The following is a 19,262-nucleotide window of genomic DNA, read 5'->3' on the forward strand; positions in this document are numbered from 1 at the left end:
TCAAATGCATACCAAGTGTGGTGGACATTAGGATCACGCTCAAATTATTCAATATAAAAGAAGACAAGAGAGTTACCATCCTAATGCCTTAGAAAAATATTTCAACCTAGAAGCCCAAGAAACTAGAAATATTAGGTACTCTGAAAGACAACATAAAGAACCTGATAGATTTGTGACATATGAGTCCTTTGCCCCTAAATTCAGAGTATGTCTAGCAAAAAAAAAGTCCTACTTCGAACCAGTCTCATATAATTAAGCTAACTATTCAGAATGGCAAAATGCCTTATGCGAAGAAATAAAAGCATTAAAAAATCTAAAACTTGGGAATTGACCAACCTACCACATTGGAAGAAATAAATAGGATGTAGATGGGTCTTCAAGGTTAAAAGTAAGAGTGATAGAAGATTGAAAAGACATAAAGCCATACTAGTAGCCAAAGGATACTTACAGGAATATAAGATAAATTATGATGAGACTTTTGCCCATATCGCTAGAATGACTACTGTTAGAACACTTATAGTTGTGGCTACTATCAGAAAATGACCTATCTACCAAATAGATGTCAAAAATGCCTTCCTTAATAGAGAATTAAAATAAGTGTATATGGATCCACCATTTGGGTATGATATTTCTAATAGAAAGGTTATTCGTCTTAAAAAGGCCTTGTATGGTCTCAAACAAGCACGAAGGCCTGGTATGATCGCTTTAGTTATGTTATGTTATGACTAGTCTTGGATACTTTTCATGTTATACTGACACTGCTTTATTTGTTAAAAAATCTGATGCAGGTATTGTAATTTTGTTTCTTTATGTTGATGACATGATCATAACACGAAAAGATAAAGAGGGAGTAAATCATGTACTTAAATAGAATTTTAAAATGATTGATTTAGGTTTTCTCAGTTTTTTCTTAGGGATTGAAGTTATTCTTCCTGATGATATTTGTTAACTCAATCTAAATTTGCTACTGAGATTATTGACAGGTGTGGCCTGACTGATGAAAAGAGAGTAAATACACCTGAAGGTATTAACTCAAAGATGAAGATTGATGATGAAACCTCAATGGACGATCCCACACCATATTGGCAGCTGATCGGTTCCTTGACATACTTGATCATCACCAGACCAGACATATCTCATGTAGTTCACACTACTAGTCAATTTCAGTACTCTCCTACCTTAGTTCATATGAGTGTTGTTATGTGTATTGTTAGATATTTAAGAAATTCTATTAACAAAAGATTATTTTTGTCTTCCTCCTCTGTAACGACCCCAACTCATACCTTTGAAAAATGCGGAATTTTTTTTCTAAGAGTTGCGGGAAACTTTCCAAAGACCTGGGGTCCCTACAGTTCTAATTTCAGTTGGATAACCACACACTGCAAACAAACTTACATTTATCATTCATAACCAACCAACTAAACTCTTTTATTAATGAATCAATAAGAGTCTCATACTCAATGTCAAAAGTGAAATAACAACTTGCAGGAAATAATAACTAAAAGAAAACAAAAGTAGAGCCACTTTGTCCGTAAGTGAAGCCGTCTGAAGCAAATGTGACCCTCGTATCCCCTCATAAGCGAGTCGATTTCACTGATCATCTGTGTCTGAGAAAAACCAATAAAAGAAAAGGGTCAGAAATCCGAAGAATTCTGCGTACAGGTTTCCCTAATGAATCAAATAAGAAAAAGAGTATAAATAAGATCCATGTAATATTTTGAGGAATACGGTTATAATCAATTCATAAGACAATTAACCATTCATGCAGAATTAAACATTGAACATGAGGGAACACGAAGTAAGTAACAGTGATCATAATTTAATCAATAAGGCAATTAAATGCAAAAGAGATCAACATCATGCAATGATCAACATATAACAACCAAGTGAACAGGTAAACATGCATGAACTAATGCATAGCAAAAATATGCATGATTTATGTGCAATGCATGAACCCTTATTATCTTTCATTTAAGCTCCCCTCTTTCCATATGCATGTCCTATTAAATGCACACAATCTTTAAGTTCTTCTTTTAAATTTTCATTGCCCGCGGATACACCAAACAGGTACAATCCTCGAGGTCAAGTAGGGTTCTTGGGGTAGCTTAACACACAATTTGTATCTTATTACCGGGTTCCAAACTTAGCCCTCGACCGATATCAGGAAACAACACCATCCATCGGAACCTTGGAAAACAACATCCAAAGTCGGGGACACCATGAAAAACAGCATCTACTGGCGCCACTTTATTGGTATACCAAAACAACAACAGCTGTGTCAAAACACACCACCCCCAGGAAAAATGGCGGTCTCTCCCTAAAACCGTGGTCAGGAGAAGAACCTCAATATCGGGTTCAGGGGCAACAACAACGCTCACAGAGTTTTTGTATCCTCACGGTTTCCCCAAACCGCAACGTCCAGGATTCCCACACCAAAGCAGGGACATCAAGGAGGCATGAGTTACACTCTTCTTTACTTTCTTTTATCTTGTTATTAATTCATCTCTTTTACATTTGCAAATCAACATGTAAAAATTTTAATAACATAAGCTTGCAAAACAGCATGCCAAGCTCTTCACGGGACCACAACCCGTGGCAACAGAGAACAGTGCGGTAAAACAACAATATCACATTTGATTTGTTGCAATGCATTAAAACAACTAAAACATAGAACAACCTGTTCTCGAGGCTCACCCAGCCTCATGATGATCCATTTGGCCATCGATGCACTCATAAGAAAAAAATCATCAATCACATGCTTCTATGCATTATTTTCTACATGCCTCATGTATGCAAACTTTGAGATGTGCATGAAACAATAAGTTCATAAAACATATGCAATTTTTTTCCTGTCATATGCATGTGCTTATGTGTAGTTATTCACAATTAGGCTTTCATTCATGAGCTTTACATTTTTAAAAACGCGAACATGCATATATCTGCAAAACATACATCATCTCCATTTGAAACATATGAATATTCATGCAATAACGCCCCTCTGAGACGCATACAAACTCTTGGTGAGCACGTACCATAAATTTTAGGATAACACCCTGAATAAGCATAACACAACCCATAGGCATATCGAACATACATAACACAAGTAGAGGTATACATAGCCAAAACATGAGACTTTTCATTCGTAACATGTATTGAAAGACACCTTACCTACCTACAACTAGGGTATGGGAATTTAACACACACTATAAGTCAAATTCCAGATTTAAACTAACATCAAGTGTTATATAAGATTTTCCTTGAAATTGGCTATTCAAGCTTAGCCGACTTAATTGACTAGGGTTCAGCCTCGATCCAACCGAAACCAAATAGGCACCCACCTGTCAAACAAGTCTTTTTTTTTTTAAATCTGTAACTCTTGTTTCAAAAATTTATATTTCATCAAAAAAAAATCCTTTTCCTTTGCAGAACTTACATCCAGTTACAGGCAACTGGCCCAGCCGAGCCGAGCCGAGCCGAGCCGAGTTGGGCTGCCAGCCAACCCAGCAACGTAGCACATAAATAACTCGAAGATATTCAAATGTGCAGGGACGAACCATGGTTTATTCTATACCGGGTATACCTAAATACAAATGTATATGGTTGGTTTCTTACAAGATTAGATGGCATGTTCATGTATACACACATGAACACTCAGTTACAGGCATGTATATACTGATTCTGGGCATCCCAAATTTGCTATGAGTCTTTCAAGAATAAATTGACATGAAGCATTCAACGGTATGTGCTATTCTCGTATAAACAATAAGAAAAACATTAGGATAAAATTCTGGTTTAACATGTCAACGAATATGCCTAGAAAATGCCTTGTGTAAAATGTCTGCCATAGGCTGCCAAGCTTACCAGCCGATTGGCTGGCCTGGCAGACCTGCAATAGGTCTGCCCATGGTTGGCCTGGCAGGGCCGACAGCTGCCCCCAACCGAGCCCAACTTGGTTGGGCTGCCAGGCACCCCGCTGCGGCCAACAACCCACATTATAAATATGATTTTTTTCTTTTAATGCTGACAGCATACCAAAATCCCTAAAAAAAATTCAGAACAGCATGTATGCTTGCATAACTCAAACATACTCAGGTTTATAAAGTTCATAACCGGGTCATGAAACAAATATTAGTCATAACATACGTTCAACCATGTTTTTGGCTTTATTTCCAGATTTACAAGCACTAATAATCCCTAATATGGGTTTTTCATAAGGATCGGAAATACTAGCCTGCACATACATAAGAAAATCAATTTTATTTATTTATTTATTTATTTATTTTTTTGGATCAAACCTTCTGTTTTAATGTAAAAACACCACTACACGAGTATTATTCCGCAATAGCATATAAAAAAAATGAATACACATGGATTTCATGCATGGATCCTAGAGTAAATGCTTGGCTTTACTCACCCACATGCTTTTACACTAAAATACTTCATGGAAATCGAATCCATGTTCGTTTTCCTCACTTAACTCAAAAGAAAAACCCGTACCTCAAAAATCCAACGCTTGGGGATTGCGGATGTTGCAAGGAGAGTGCTTCCACCGGAGATGAGACTGGCGGTACCTCCTTGCCGACGAGAGAGAGAGAGAGAGAGAGAGAGAGAGAGAGAGAGAGACGAGGGAAGAGGGTGAGACCCCCCTCTTCCACTTCCCTTTTATCGCCGAAACCCCCCTCTTGCCGAGAGGCGCGGGGTTCGGTTACGCCTGCTGTAACCGACCCCCTTCTTCTCCCTTTTGGTAATAGCAGGAATCGTGCCCTAGGCACAATTCTTGCTTTTCCCCTTCTTTAAAAAGCTGCAGCCCGATATTGGGTTTTAAAAACCCTATCGGGTTACGGATCCGGGTCGGGTCCGACCCGGGTCCAAGAGCTTCTCTTGTTTTGTTTTTTTTAAACCACTTAACAGTAACGGGGCGTGGCCCGAGTCAGGGTCCGGGTCCCAGTTGTAGTGTGAATCCATGGTTTGCCCGCAGTTTGGATCCGTACGTCTCGCAGTGTGGATCCGCCCGTTGGATCCAAATGGATCCACCTGCAGAACCGCGTATTAACTAGTTATGTACATGTATATATTATGTTTAATATTATTTATATTATCCTTAGTCATTTTTCTAAATATATATATATATATATATTATACACATATATATATGGATCCTTTATGGAACTTGGATCCGAAATACGGATCTCACGCCCATCTTTAGAAAAATACCAATTATTTTCAGATAAATGTAAACAATTGATGAAAAACAATCGAGGTTATTACATCCTCCCCTCTTGAATTAGTTGCATATTTTGATTCTGACTGGAAAGGAGATCCCAATGATCGACGCTTAGCCATTGATTTTTATGTTTTTGTAGGAGACTCACTGATGTCCTGGAAATACAAAAAACAACAAAAAATTTCTTTGTCATCTACAGAAGCCAAGTATCGGGCTATGGCTACCACAACATCAGGAATTGTTTGGTTGAGGAGCTTACTGGCAGACAAGGGAATACCATCAACAACACCATCCATGTCATATTGTGATAACAAAAGTGTCATATACATTATTCGGAATCATACATTTTATGAGCACACTAAGCATATCGAGATGGACTGCCATTATGTCAGAGAAGAATTTTACAAGACGATTTCGTTGCCACATGTCATATCTGAATATAAGCTTGCAGACTTCTTCACTAAAGCCCTTCCTTCTCCTAGGTTTCATTTCTTGTTAGGCAAACTTTTGGTGATCACACTGTAAGTTTGAGGGGAAGTGTCAATATATATACATAGGGGTATTTTAGTCATTTTATATATATAAGGGTATTGTGGTCATTATACACTTTTTCAAATTTATTTTCTTTTTATTTTTATTTTTGTAAATCCTAGAATAGGAATGGACTCATTGGTCATTTGACCATAGAGTCGTTGGGATCTCCCCAACGGCTACCTCTTGGTTCCCTTGTGTATATAAAGGAAACCCACGTCTTGTAAGGCTTCTTGCTTAGAGCATTTCTCAATACAATTCTACATTTTTATGTGTTGTGTGCCCTTAAGTGGGTGATTTGTGTGGTTCTTGTGTATATAAAGGGGTTCAAACCCACGTCTTGTAAGGCTTCTTGCTTAGAGCATTTCTCAATACAATTCTACATTTTTATGTGTTGTGTGCCCTTAAGTGGGTGATTTGTGTGGTTCTTGTGTATATAAAGGGGTTCAAACCCACGTCTTGTAAGGCTTCTTGCTTAGAGCATTTCTCAATACAATTCTACATTTTTATGTGTTGTGTGCCCTTAAGTGGGTGATTTGTGTGGTTCTTGTGTGTTTATGTAATTGACCCATAAGTGGTCATTGTGTATGTCCATAAGTGACATTTGAATTCTTTTTTTATTCCATTACAGACATGTACCACTGGCTATAACAATAGGAACTCTGCTATGCTACAGCATGCAGGGACTTGAAGTCCACGATCAAACCTTTATGATAACAATACATAAAAATCTCATGCTTGCTCGTCAGTGTACAGATGGTATCTATAAAGGGCTCTTTTCATTAACATATGCACATTCTAACCATCATTAAAACTAAAATATTCACAAGGTTCCATAAATCTTGTTTCCAACTCTTTCATGACAAGCATCCACTGATTACACCATGAGGGAGTCTTTGTTAAAGATAAAAATTTTGTATGTGAAGATTGGATACTTGGAAAAATGCAAATGATACCTTTTGGGTCTAGAACCTCTGTGACACATAAAAATTTTGAATTAGTGCATTCGGATGTGTGGGGTCCCGCCCCTGTTATGTCAAAAGGTGGTTATTCGTACTATGTTACATTTATAGATGATTTTAGTAGACATACTTGGATTTACTTTCTAAAACTCAAATCCGAAGTTTTTTCATGTTTTAAAAACTTTCATAATCTAGTTAAAAATCAATTTAAAACAAATATTAAAGTCTTCCGCTCCGACTCTGGGGGAGAGTTTCTTTCAAATGAATTTCAATTATATCTAAAAAATCATGGAATTGTGCATCAAAAATCATGCCCTAGAACACCTCAACAAAATGGGATTTCTGAAAGAAAACATCGTCATATCATTGAAACTACTAGAACCCTACTTATTTCAAAAAAAATTCCAAAGCAATTTTGGGCTGAAGCTGCCCTAACCGCAGTCTATCTGATAAATAGAATGCCTTCTCAAACTTTGGAAAACAAGTCTCCTATTGAAAAACTCTTTAAAATTTCTCCTGATTTAAAAAGGCTAAGGGTATTTGGTTGTAAATGCTTCGTGCTTCTTGAAAAATATAGCAAACTCTCTCCTAAAGCCATAAAATGTGTCTTTCTTGGTTATGCTGATAATAAAAAAGGATATCGATGTTATGATAAAACAAATGATAAACTCTATGTTTCTAGAAATGTTACCTTTCTAGAAAATGACAGTGGATTTGATTTTGAAGTTCCTAAGAAAGAATTCAAGTATGCTTTCTTATTTGATTTGTTACCCAATAAAGGTATTAGTAATGATATTGAAACCTTCGAGTCTATTAATGACTCAAGTAGTGAACCACATAAAGATCTTCAATACTCTAGACAAAATACTGGGGAGCATCCATGTGCCCTTGACAGATATAATCAATTAACAAATACTGAAGAAACTAGTGTTAGAAGGTCAGAACGAACATATAGGCCTCCAAGTAGGTTTGTCTCATATGAATCCTTCTTACCAAACTACAGGGCATGTCTTCTAGCCATTCATTCCTATCATGAACCATCCAACTATAACGAGGCCAAAAATATAAACGAATGGGTTGAAGCCATGAAAATTGAATTAGATGCATTACACAAGCCTCACACTTGGGCAATTCAACCTCTTCCTATCGGAAAGAAGACAATAGGGTGTAGATGGGTGTTTAAAATTAAAACAAAAAGTGACGGGTCTCTTGAGAGATATAAAGCAAGACTTGTTGCAAAAGGATATTCTCAAGAATATGGTATAGATTATGAAGAAACCTTTGCCCCAGTAGCTCGTATGACTACAGTTAGAACTCTAGTTGCTATAGCATCCATTCAAAAATGGCCGATATATCAGTTAGATGTTAAAAATGCATTTTTGAACGGAAACTTAAATGAAGAAGTATATATGGATCCTCCCCCTGGTCTGTCTATTAAAAAAGGCATGGTCCTTCGTCTTCAAAAAGCCCTATACGGGCTTAAACAAGCCCCTAAAGCATGGTATGATCGGTTCAGTGGTACGATATTAAAACTTGGATTTAAATCTTTTTACACTGACACTGCTCTTTTTGTGAGATCTATAGGTACCTCATTGATCATTCTTCTTTTGTATGTTGATGATATGATCATCACAGGGAATGATCAAAAGAAAATTGAAGATATTAAAATTTTGCTTAAAAAATCTTTTGATATGACTGATCTTGGTTTTTTGAGATACTTTTTAGGAATTGAAGTAGCCTACTCACCAAGAGGATATATTTTATCTCAAATCAAGTTTGCAGCTGATATTGTTGAGCGTTCAGGAATCACGGAAACAAAATATGTTGATACTCCTGAAATAATAAATGCGAAAATGCGAGCTGAAGATGGAGTATTATTAGATGATCCAACCCCTTATCAACAACTTATTGGATCGTCGATGTGCCTGTCCATTACAAGGCCAGATATTGCGCATGCCGTACATTCTGCAAGTCAATTTCAACATGTGCCCACAACCGTCCACATGAGTGCAGTATTAAGAATAGTTCGATATATCAAGAAAACTATATCTAAAGGACTATTCTTATCCTCTTCCTCATCTTTAAGTCTTATTTCTTACACTGATTCTGACTGGGGAGGAGATCCCAATAACCGTCACTCAACTACTGGCTTTTGTGTATTTTTAGGTGATTCTCTCATTTCTTGGCGATGCAAAAAACAACAGAAAGTGTCTTTATCTTCTACAGAAGCTGAGTACAGGGCAATGGCTACCACAACCACTGAAGTTGTGTGGATGAGAGCACTACTTTCCGATATGGGTGTTGATGTCTCAGAACCTTCAAAGCTATGCTGTGATAATAAAAGTGCCATCTATATAGCCAGCAATCACACATTTCATGAGCGAACAAAACACATTGAGATGGATTGTCACTATGTTCGCGAAGAATATTTGAAGGGGACCATTACATTGCCATATGTCCAGTCCGAATTTCAGATTGCAGACTTCTTCACCAAAGCTCTTCCACTACCTCAATTTTTGTATCTTCTTAGCAAACTTTCGGTGATTTCCCCATAAGTTTGAGGAGGAGTGTTAAAAATAAAATTGTATCCAAATACCCAATAAGGGTATTTTTGTCTTTTATCATATAGTATAGTCCACTAGGGACTGAAATGTAATTTAACATTATAATAAATAAATAAACTGTCATACAGCTTAGGCACAACAGTCAAAATATGACTGTTGTGCACAACAGTCAAAATATGACTGTTGTGCACAACAGTCAAAAATATGACTGTTGTGCACAACAGTCATAATAATGACTGTTGGAAGGCAGTCCAAAGAGCTGGACTGCCTCCCATGTGTTGGAGTGAGGCTCTATAAATAGAGCCTCACTCCCTTGTTATTCCTCAATGCTTTTAGAAGCATTTGAGGGTTTTCTCTAGAGTTTTTTCCCATCTTATAGGCTTGTATGCCTCTTGTGCTGTTTGGTATTTTTATCTCTTTTGAGATTGTATTTGGTCCATTAGTGACCAACTTTAAGTGAGTTTATTAAAGCCCTTTGTTGGCATTGTGTTTGTTTCCCTATTGTTCTATTGTACCTTGTTTCATTACAGTCTTATGTGCAAATATTGTATATATACAAAGACATTTCTTTAGGCTTCCATGTAATAAGTGGCATACTTGCAATACTTCATAATTTGATTACTATAACTATAGCATACATAACAAAATACACATCCAGGGAGCAATGCTTTTCAAGACCCAACTGCTCTTCTTCTCCTTACTTCTCGACAACATATTTTATCAGTTGCTACGTCAGGAAAATATCTTCCCATACAAATCATATTTCTGATATTAATGCAATATGCATCCACCAAAGAGCCCGTCCATGTACTATCAACCATAGTCACAGATATCAGCGATATTTTCAAAATATCGCATTATTCTTGCCGTATTTTCAACAAACGATATTATAGGTAAAATATCATGATATTTTGAAAATATCGCTAATTTGATCATATCACGATATTATCAAAAGAATATCACAATATTCTCGTGATAATATTGTGATATTATCAATTATTGTGACTGTTTTTATATATTTTCTACATCTTAAATGTGTTTTTCTTCTTTATTTGGCATTTTTTACTTATTTATTTTATTATCTAAACATGATATTTTCTTACTTATTTTTGTTATTTTTATTTTTTTAAGCCCCGAGAATTTTTCAAGATTTTTCCAAGATTTATCACCAAACCTATAATATCGCGAGAAATAGCCTCGTTGAGATATAGCCGATATTGATATTTGTGACTAGGCTATCAACTAGCATTTCCTGAATAGACATGGAATTTCTTAGCACTTTTCCAGTGTTACATAGTACAAGTATGCAGTGTGCACTTATATTTTCTTTCAATTCTTGTTAGTTTTAGTTATAGGCACCAGGATTCAGTTGCTGAATTTACCCAAGAGAGACAGTATTTTTTTCCTTCTCATTTAAAAATGCATTTCCATGTATAGAATTTTCTTACCTCTAGTTCTGCTTTTTCCTTTAGAGACTGTTGTAGCTCTTGCCTCAGTTCCGTTTGAGATTTCCTGAGTGATTTAACCTCCTTTACAAGAACTTTTGCATCTGCCTTTGTTTTCATCTCCTGATCTTCATGATTTTTTTTTAAGTTCTCAAGTTGTTCTCTTGTCAAATCCAATTCACGTTGCAAAAGTTCCTTCTCAGATGTGGCTGCCTTTTTAGCAGCCTCCGCTTGATTTTTTTCATCCTGAAATAACACTGATGTTTGTAAATAGTTGGAAAAGAATAGAAAAGAGAAACAATGGTAATAGCTCAACAAAATGCAAATTTGCAGAAGACCTGCTCAGATTTGAATTTGGCTTCCATCTCCAAGGACTTCCTTCGAAGCTCCACCACATCCCATTGCAGCTGGGTGATTCTCTCTCTCTCAACTAAACTTGATCGTTGAAAACTTTCCTTACCCTTTTCTTTAGTGCTCTCAAGTTCAACATTTAAGTCTTTGACCTGCATGTGCGGAGTTAAAGAACAAGTGAAAAATGTGAATGGATTAATAAATAAATTAAATAAAAAATACAAAAGAAATAAGGATCAGAGAATCTGTACCAGAGATAGCACAGAAGAATTTCAGTTTTATGCTTATTCATGAAAATTATGATTAAATGACACATCAACATTTTCACCTCTTAATCTCCACACTTTGGTCATTTTCATGCCACTTATGTTTGTAATACACACACACACACACAAGCTTTTTGAAAGCAAAAACCTTCAGACCAGGGTATACCATAGAATATCTTGACAAATTGTTCCTGACTCCACGCAAAAATATGATTTCAATGAAAAATAGCATTTCAATAATCACCACAACAAAAGAAAGACATTTTTATAAAGAACATTGATGAATATGCACCTTAGTTGTCAGGTATTCTTTCACAGTTTCTTCTTGATTTAATCTAGAAATTAGATCCTCCATGTCTGTTTTTGCTGATGCTAGTCTCCTTTGCAATGTTATTAGAATCCTATTTAATTTTTGACGTTGATCAAGGGGAAGGGCTACCTGTACATCACCTATACACTGAATCTCATTGCAACCAAAAGCACCAGAGCTAGATGGACCCTCAGCACCACCACCAAGGTGAAGGGAACCATCACCTACTAAATAGGTTGCCCCAGTATTTGAAAGTTCACTGCCTCTTATTGAACTCACATCACTTGTAACACTTTCAGAAGAAAGTTTTCGAGCATGCCCACCAAGCTCCTCTCTTTCTAATGATAATTCCATCCTGTCCCCAAAGTAAGTCACATCATGTTGAGAGTTTATGTATATATTATTTCTGTTTGTAACATGAATGTCATTCCTGAATTGCATGTTTCGACCTGGATTTTCTTCTTGTCGGTCTGAAACAGAGTCTCCTAAAGAAAGACCATTTTCAAGGTTAGAAAAGCTAAACTTTGCCAGCGCTCCCACAGGAACAGTCAAGTCTTGATCTGAAATTGGATCTTCTGCTCCAGCTTCAGAATCATTATGAGCAATTTGCCTTGGCATTCCCAAATTAGAAGCTTCATAAGTATCGGCACCCTCATAATCTGGTGTCATTGATGAAGTCTGAACATTAACTGATGAGACTCCTGCAAAAACTGTAACACCAGAATACATTCAGAAATTGAAGAAAAAGGCTCTGTACAAGAATAAAATTTGACCCCTAAAAATGATGAAAGTTTATATATCAAATAATGCTTTTGCAACGTTACTATATTACCTAACTAAATTTCAATGATACTAGAGATATTAATAATTAAAAACATAACCTGTCCAAATACAGGTTGCTTTAGAAAATCTTAAGAAGAAAGAGTGCTGAGCACATTATGTAATCAGAGAAAACAAATTCCCATTTAAAAATTAACCACCAAATTGTAAAAGGGGTTCTATTTACATCAGCTGCATGCAAAGGTAGCATACTTAAAACAACAAATTACAATCTGACAATTATCATCCCCTGGTTACTGCTCCTATCAGACATTTAATGATCACAAATCCTAAAATAAGCATAGGTTGTAAAGAAGTAGTATAAAGGTCCTTCAAATAAGAATGAACCAAGAGCAAAAGCCACCCACATGACCTAGCCGCAGCTTCCAGATCAAGAAAAGATGCCACTGGAACACTTCTAGACAAATCAATGTCAGATAGTAGCCTTCCCATCCAGTCCTCCAGAGCAGATCTCCTCTGAAAAATGAAAGAAATGAAAAAAAAGGAACAGAAACAAGAAAAAAAATCAATTTAAGGTCACCAAGAAATTCATTGACAATTGTCAGTTTCCTCAACAGCACATATTAAAAGAGTAAATGTCATAAGGGGCATCGCCAATAAAAATTTAATTGAAACTGAAGGTTTACATATTAAATGTGTGACCAGCAATTTTACATAATTTCCCTAAATCGTACAAATATTTTCAAGCAATCTTATTTAGAAAGCCCAGGTCCATATGAAGACAGAAACAGCCACAACTGAGGAACAGAGAATTACCACAATTGAAGTACTCAACTAAGTCATATGAATAGAACCATAGGTCCACTTTAGTGGCTCGGATACTAAATATTAAACAGAACACTTATGAAAAGGCAAAACCCATTCATGACAAGGAAAATAAAGAATGAAAGACAATAAGAATGACAAGTAACATAAAAAGGACACTTAATGGAGAGAGAAACCTGAGACAAACAAAATAATGATAGAATTATAGAAAGAGCAATAGAAAAAGGAATCACCACGCTTTTCCTAGGCTATAACCACAAAAAAAGCAAACAAGTCATACAGAATGGCCAAGCTATTTGTTGCCTTATATAGATGGTGAGGGCATCAATTTTCTTCTTATGAGTAAACACCAAATAAATCCATCTTTCTGCACTTGCTTGTTCTAACATTTTGCACATTAGTATATTACCTGTTTGTTATTTATTTTGCAAAATTACATTGTGTATAACCGTCTTGCACTCAGATTGTTACCAATGGATAAGGGGCTTCTCTCCAAGAACTCATAAAACTTTCACAGGCATCAAGTGGGGAGAGTTATCTAACAGCAGTTTATATCTCTATATCTTATACCCCCTTGCAACCAGGTGATTTCCCAGTAAATCCCTCTTTTAGCTATTAAAATGTTAGAAGGTTCATTATCTAACTGTTTCACATCAATAGACATTGAGTTGCAAGGAAAACTTGTTAGCCATAGGGTTAATTCTTGAGAATAAGAAATGAACATCCTCTTTCAGTCTATGTTCATCAATAAAGAAAACTTGTGTAGCTTATTCCCGGAAAAAAAGACAAAAGACAAGCCTGTCTACAATAAAAGATTGTGGTGCTCTATGGATGAGCAATAAGATTTCATTTCATTCATCAAATGAGACTTAATCACAAAATATAACGGTTCACAAGCAGATTAGATCAACAAGAAAACTAAACATAAATTGCGATTAGTAAATAAAGAATTGAAGAAGAAGCAAGGAGTTTACCGCTTCCAGCTGCACCCGACTTGAATTGACCCGCACAAAAGCATGCTTTGGTGGAGGTTGGGGAACATTCTTCATGGGGAATACCTGCTTAAGCTGCAAATCACAAGCGGACACTGGATCAAAGTTTCCTCAAGCTCTAAACACAATAGGGTATATTGGTTTCTAAGTCTAACTCAGAAGGCAAAAAAAGATTTTGCAAAGGATTCTGAACCAAGAAAATCCTTAATAAGGTAAAGAAGAAATCATTTAGCAACATTGTCCTTTAACATACTTGGAAGTTTGCTTTATTCGGTTACATGTAATAAAACGATAAATCTGAATATTTTCATAAATGGCTTTGTACAATCATGTTTTAGTGCAGGCCTCAGTAGTACCAAAAGAAAAAAGTTTTAAGAACTACACTGTTGATACTTCCTTGTTCCATCAATCCTTCTAGACTGGGCTAATTGTGTGCCATGCCAACACAAATGGAAGAGCCAGATATATTAACTCCATGACATAGTTCATATATTGCAAGAAACCTCATGCAAACAGACCATCAAACTAAAACTAGCCTTGAATAAGTTGGTAGCATTCCTATCCCTGATGGGCATGAAGATTCAGTTACACTAACTATTAGCTGTAAACACAATGAGACGCCAGTGGCTTGAGAACCACTCCACTCTTGTTCCTTTAGAAGGCCATGGGGCATGAGCACTTCAAGACCTGCCATTAACCCCTTTTGTGTAAGACTTGGCCAAAAGTCTTATACTTAACACTCAGCAATTATTTGATGAGTTTGAACTTGCTTTGGTGTCTTAAACGCTCAACAATTATTTGGTGAGTTTGAACTTGCTTTGATTTGTAAGTATGAGGTCGGATTTCATTTGGTTGGCTACTTATGACACAGTTGAGAATGACTTGTCCTCGTTATATGGAAAGATTCAAAACCATGGGTGCAATATGGCAATACCAACACACAGAGTACAACCAATACTACCATCCAAGTCACGTTAGTTTCCTACCAATATATTGAGTGTATCATGGACCAGGCTGGATGAATGTGAATTTCATACTTATTTAGGGCTATACATGTTTTACTTTCAGTGGTTTTGATGTTTGAATAGGTTTTCAACGAGTGAGACATTAGTGGCCTATACTGCACCAAATTCACATGATGGAATATTTTGATGCTTTACTCTAAAATAATTCAATCCATAGAATGTTTCCCTTTTTTTTTTGTGTGTGTGTGTGTGTGCACAGACATGCAATATGGTTCACTTTATTCGCATGTCTTTTAACATATACTTACAAGTGTACTCAGTTATTTCATTGCTTAGATATATTTCTATCACAAATGCTATATATCTTGTGTGAGTGAGTATATGTATGTGTGTGTCTGTATATCACCATGCATTATCCCATCTACATAGATTGGCCTTTCAAGTCTGTCTACATGCATGTGTGTGTTCCTCATACCACTTAAAAAGGTCTCAGAAAGTCATTGGTCAAGGATCTAGTTTTGCAAAAGGATTGAAGAAAAGCATATATAGCAAAATTAACCATAAGATTGTCAGTGCATCCCATTAACGTCAATTCAAAGAGGCAGCACTAAACCTTCATGGTTTTTGATCTTTCTAGTTGGTTATGAATATTGTTTGATTTATACATTAAAAGTGATTCCATCGGTACAATGATTCTGTTTTGGAAGTCTCGCTTCATTTCAAATAGATAACAAAAAAAGGAACCCTTTTAAGGAAGAACACAAGCAGGTCACTTACTGTAGCAATTAACTTTAAGAAGTCACTGAACCTCCTAAGAATTGCTCGAACAGAAGTTACTCCCTCAGGTGATTGAATACCAACTTGAACCCTGTAAAACTGTTCCTTTCAGGATGTTAATACAATTAGAGAATGAAATTTGAAATTTCCACAATAATAACAAATACCTTATATGCATAAACAGGTCTAAGCAAGCTGACAGGTTTAAGATTGATAAATAGAAAATAGGTTTTCTGCTTTCCTTGTTTCTTTTAATTAAAAAATAATAATAAAATGACTAAGACAGCACTTAATAAAAAAAAACAAATTTAGATTTTGGATAACATGAATATATTCTATAATCGCAGTCTTATGAGAAACCACCTATCCAACTAGAATAAGGTGACAAGCTAGGCATCTAAAGCATCATGCTATCTTCTCACAGTAAAGCTGATCTATCAGAGTAACAACCATCTAATAATTTTTCAGACATAAAAGAAACATAATAATTGACTTCTAGTTAGAAGCTTTGTAGCCCACGGAGTCTAATTCATTATAAGTAAACTGAACTTGGCTTGGATGTGGGTGTTGCAGCAATGTGCACAGGCTTGGGACTTACTACTGACCAAATGAGAAAAAGGAGAACTTTGATTAGTTACATGCTTAAATGATCCTCATCTAAAAAATGCTACCAAATACATCTAATGCCAACATCAAAACCATAACAAGTCTATAAAAGAATGTACCCTTGCTGCTGTGACTAAAATGGTGCCATCACAAATATAACCTAACATGTCAGTTGAATGACTTGGCATTCTGTGATCTCCTCAATAACATGAATATTGTCAACTCCAAATGCTTGTATTGTTTCAAGCATCAATCAAATGGGTCGGTATATCAAACATGGAGCTCATTGTACACAATTTCATATGAGCATCGAACTCCACATTTTATTCGAATTTGAGGCTCATAGATTCATTATACTCCAAACAGACTGCAACCGATATTCTTGGCTAAGAGAATAACTGAAATGGAAGTGTTTAGATAGAAACAGTACAATATCAACTTGCAACTAGTATCAGTCAAACCATGTGATTTCTACGGACACTTATTAGTACTCAAAGGAACAACCAACGCTGTATGATGATGCATAGAGTTCACCACTACATAATTGAGAGTAAATAAAACGACAATCTACTCACAAGAAGTTCAAGTTACGCAAGCATTAAAATAAGATAACAAATACTCACCACGATCGGATTAACTAAGGTTCCATCAAAAGCTTTCGAGTCAGGTGATGACACCCAAGAAGGTATGATTACACAGTAACTCCATCCTGTATGATAATCATGTGGCCAAACAGTGTTCCTTCCATCCTACATGACAAAAAAATTAAAAATGTCTTGAAAAAAACTGCAGGAAATCTAAGAATTCTGCCGAAAACAAATAGTAGACAATCCTACGATGGTAGTGAAGGATAATCAAAGGTCATAGCTCCATCAAATAAGTGTTAGGAAAGTTTTAAAATTGATGGTTTCTTTCCACCAAAAGTGTTTTGAAAAATTTAGTCCCATATCTAAGAGAAATCAGTTTTTCTAGTGGTTTAAATACAGACTTTGTTCTCTATTCTTTACTTTGGTAAGTCTTGTGTCCATGGGTGGCTTGCAGACGTTGCTGCGCATCGTGCAGCAACGGACGCACCGTTCGCGCGCGCAAGGGCGCTTGAGGCGCAATGTGGCGTTTTGATGGCGCACTTCGCACGCTCGCGAGGTGCATATGAGGCACAAATATCCGTTTTGATTTTTCGGTTTTGAGATATCTGGCAGTTTGAAAAGTTTTAATATCATTTATATTGAGTTTAAGGCGCTTTGTGACTGTTGGACAGTTTTGGAGGCCTTTGATTAACAGTCAAAGGTGGGTGACCGTTCAGGTACCTTTTCGTCCTATTTTCAAACCGTCAGATTTATGGCCATTAATCTCATTTATCGCAAAACGTTTTGGCCTCTCTAAAAGTCTATAAATTCTTCTATTTTCGTCTTTTGAAGATCATCAGAATCTCTGACTCTCCAGTTTTCTCCTTTCTTTCTTCTCGGTTTGGCTTGCAGAGTTCATGTGTGGGAGAGGTCATCTCTTCTTGCGAAGCAGTGACTCTCTTGAGGTTCAAGCCTAGTTGTATCCTGGGAACTCAGTCGTAACGAAACCCTTTTTCGCATCTTCAGAATTTCCGGAGTGGGGCGATTGAAGTTCTAAAGATAGCGATCTTAAGAACGTGCCTCTAGGCGTGAAATCTCTTTTCAGAAATCCTAGTTTCACCAAGTTGTTATAACAATAAGAAGCACCACAACGCAGGGAGAAAAAGCTGCTACGGGTCAAACTTTATTTCGTAAGGCAACGTAATCAAAATCGATGAAAATTAGGGGCTTTATCAACTCCCAAGGATTCATAATTAAGAACTGCGATCCAATTAATGCATTGACCGCCTCCCAATTAATGAACCGTGGATTTGCTGATCAAAATCAATCCTCCCCGTATCAAAAAATTGAGCAATTAAATCTAAAGTCGGATCACATGAAACGAAACATGACGATCGCTGCAAAAAGTAAGGAATTCGCAACAAAATTGAGCGAAATTTTCGAACCGGATCGTACCCATTTCTTGGGAGGCGGGCTCCAATCCATGCCGAGGGGCAAAGGAGACGTACCATCATGGCGATGCTTGGGGAGGCTCCTTTTGATCATTACCGCGCTAACAAAACTCGAGTTGCCCTAAAGAAACCTATATGGGAGCGTCCTGAAAGCACCCAATGACCCCAAAACACGAGCGATAATCCTCATGAGGGCGTCGATCGGATGGGGATTCTGCTGGGAATCGAACGCTGATCGCACTAAAAGGGGAAGTGGGTGTTCTTCCAAATTGATCTACAAGAGATTGATCAGACGAAAATGCAGTAGAAGTAAGAGGACGCTCTCTCTCTCTCTCTGACCGGATCTTGTTCCCGGGAGTTCAAAGACAACCCTCCCCACCGCCAAACCGTTATATTCAACTCCGACCGTACAAGGAAAATAACGTTAAGTTTTTCTTCTTAAGGTATCGCGCTTTTGTCGGCTGCGCCTGTATCTCACGAAACAACGGTCTTTCGGTATTTTTTTTTTTTTTTTTTTATTTATTTTCCTGTTTTTTTTTTTTAAAGGCAAGCTGGGGTTAGGCATACACCCACCAGGCAACGTTCCACTACAATGAGACGTGCACTGACAGCTCCTACCAACCACGCGGAGCCCCATTATTTTCCTG

General features: G+C 36.7%; 1 protein-coding gene across 4 annotated transcripts in view; it reads right to left on the reverse strand.

The window, feature by feature from the left end:
• LOC149835313 (PX domain-containing protein EREL1-like) overlaps positions 1–18,977 on the reverse strand; it is a 39,190-nt gene extending 20,213 nt beyond the window's left edge. For 3 of the 4 annotated variants that reach the window (XR_016432314.1, XM_090008373.1, XM_090008375.1), the window contains exons 1-8: positions 18,620–18,977; positions 17,222–17,347; positions 15,993–16,091; positions 14,233–14,325; positions 12,841–12,949; positions 11,636–12,363; positions 11,065–11,229; positions 10,730–10,972 (exon numbers count right to left, since the gene is read on the reverse strand). Coding sequence is in view for 3 of the 4 variants with exons in the window: in XM_090008373.1 (XP_089864499.1) it covers positions 10,730–10,972; positions 11,065–11,229; positions 11,636–12,363; positions 12,841–12,949; positions 14,233–14,325; positions 15,993–16,091; positions 17,222–17,347; positions 18,620–18,709 (1,653 nt within the window). In the remaining variant the exon portion in view is untranslated. The remainder of the gene's footprint in view (positions 1–10,729; positions 10,973–11,064; positions 11,230–11,635; positions 12,364–12,840; positions 12,950–14,232; positions 14,326–15,992; positions 16,092–17,221; positions 17,348–18,619) is intronic. The other variant, XM_090008374.1, reaches the window with a different exon arrangement.
• Between the last annotated feature and the right edge of the window lie 285 nt (positions 18,978–19,262).

This window comes from Nuphar pumila, chromosome 6 (genome assembly GCF_984573655.1).
Source record: "Nuphar pumila chromosome 6, dmNupPumi1.hap1.1, whole genome shotgun sequence".
Taxonomy (NCBI): Eukaryota; Viridiplantae; Streptophyta; class Magnoliopsida; order Nymphaeales; family Nymphaeaceae; genus Nuphar; species Nuphar pumila.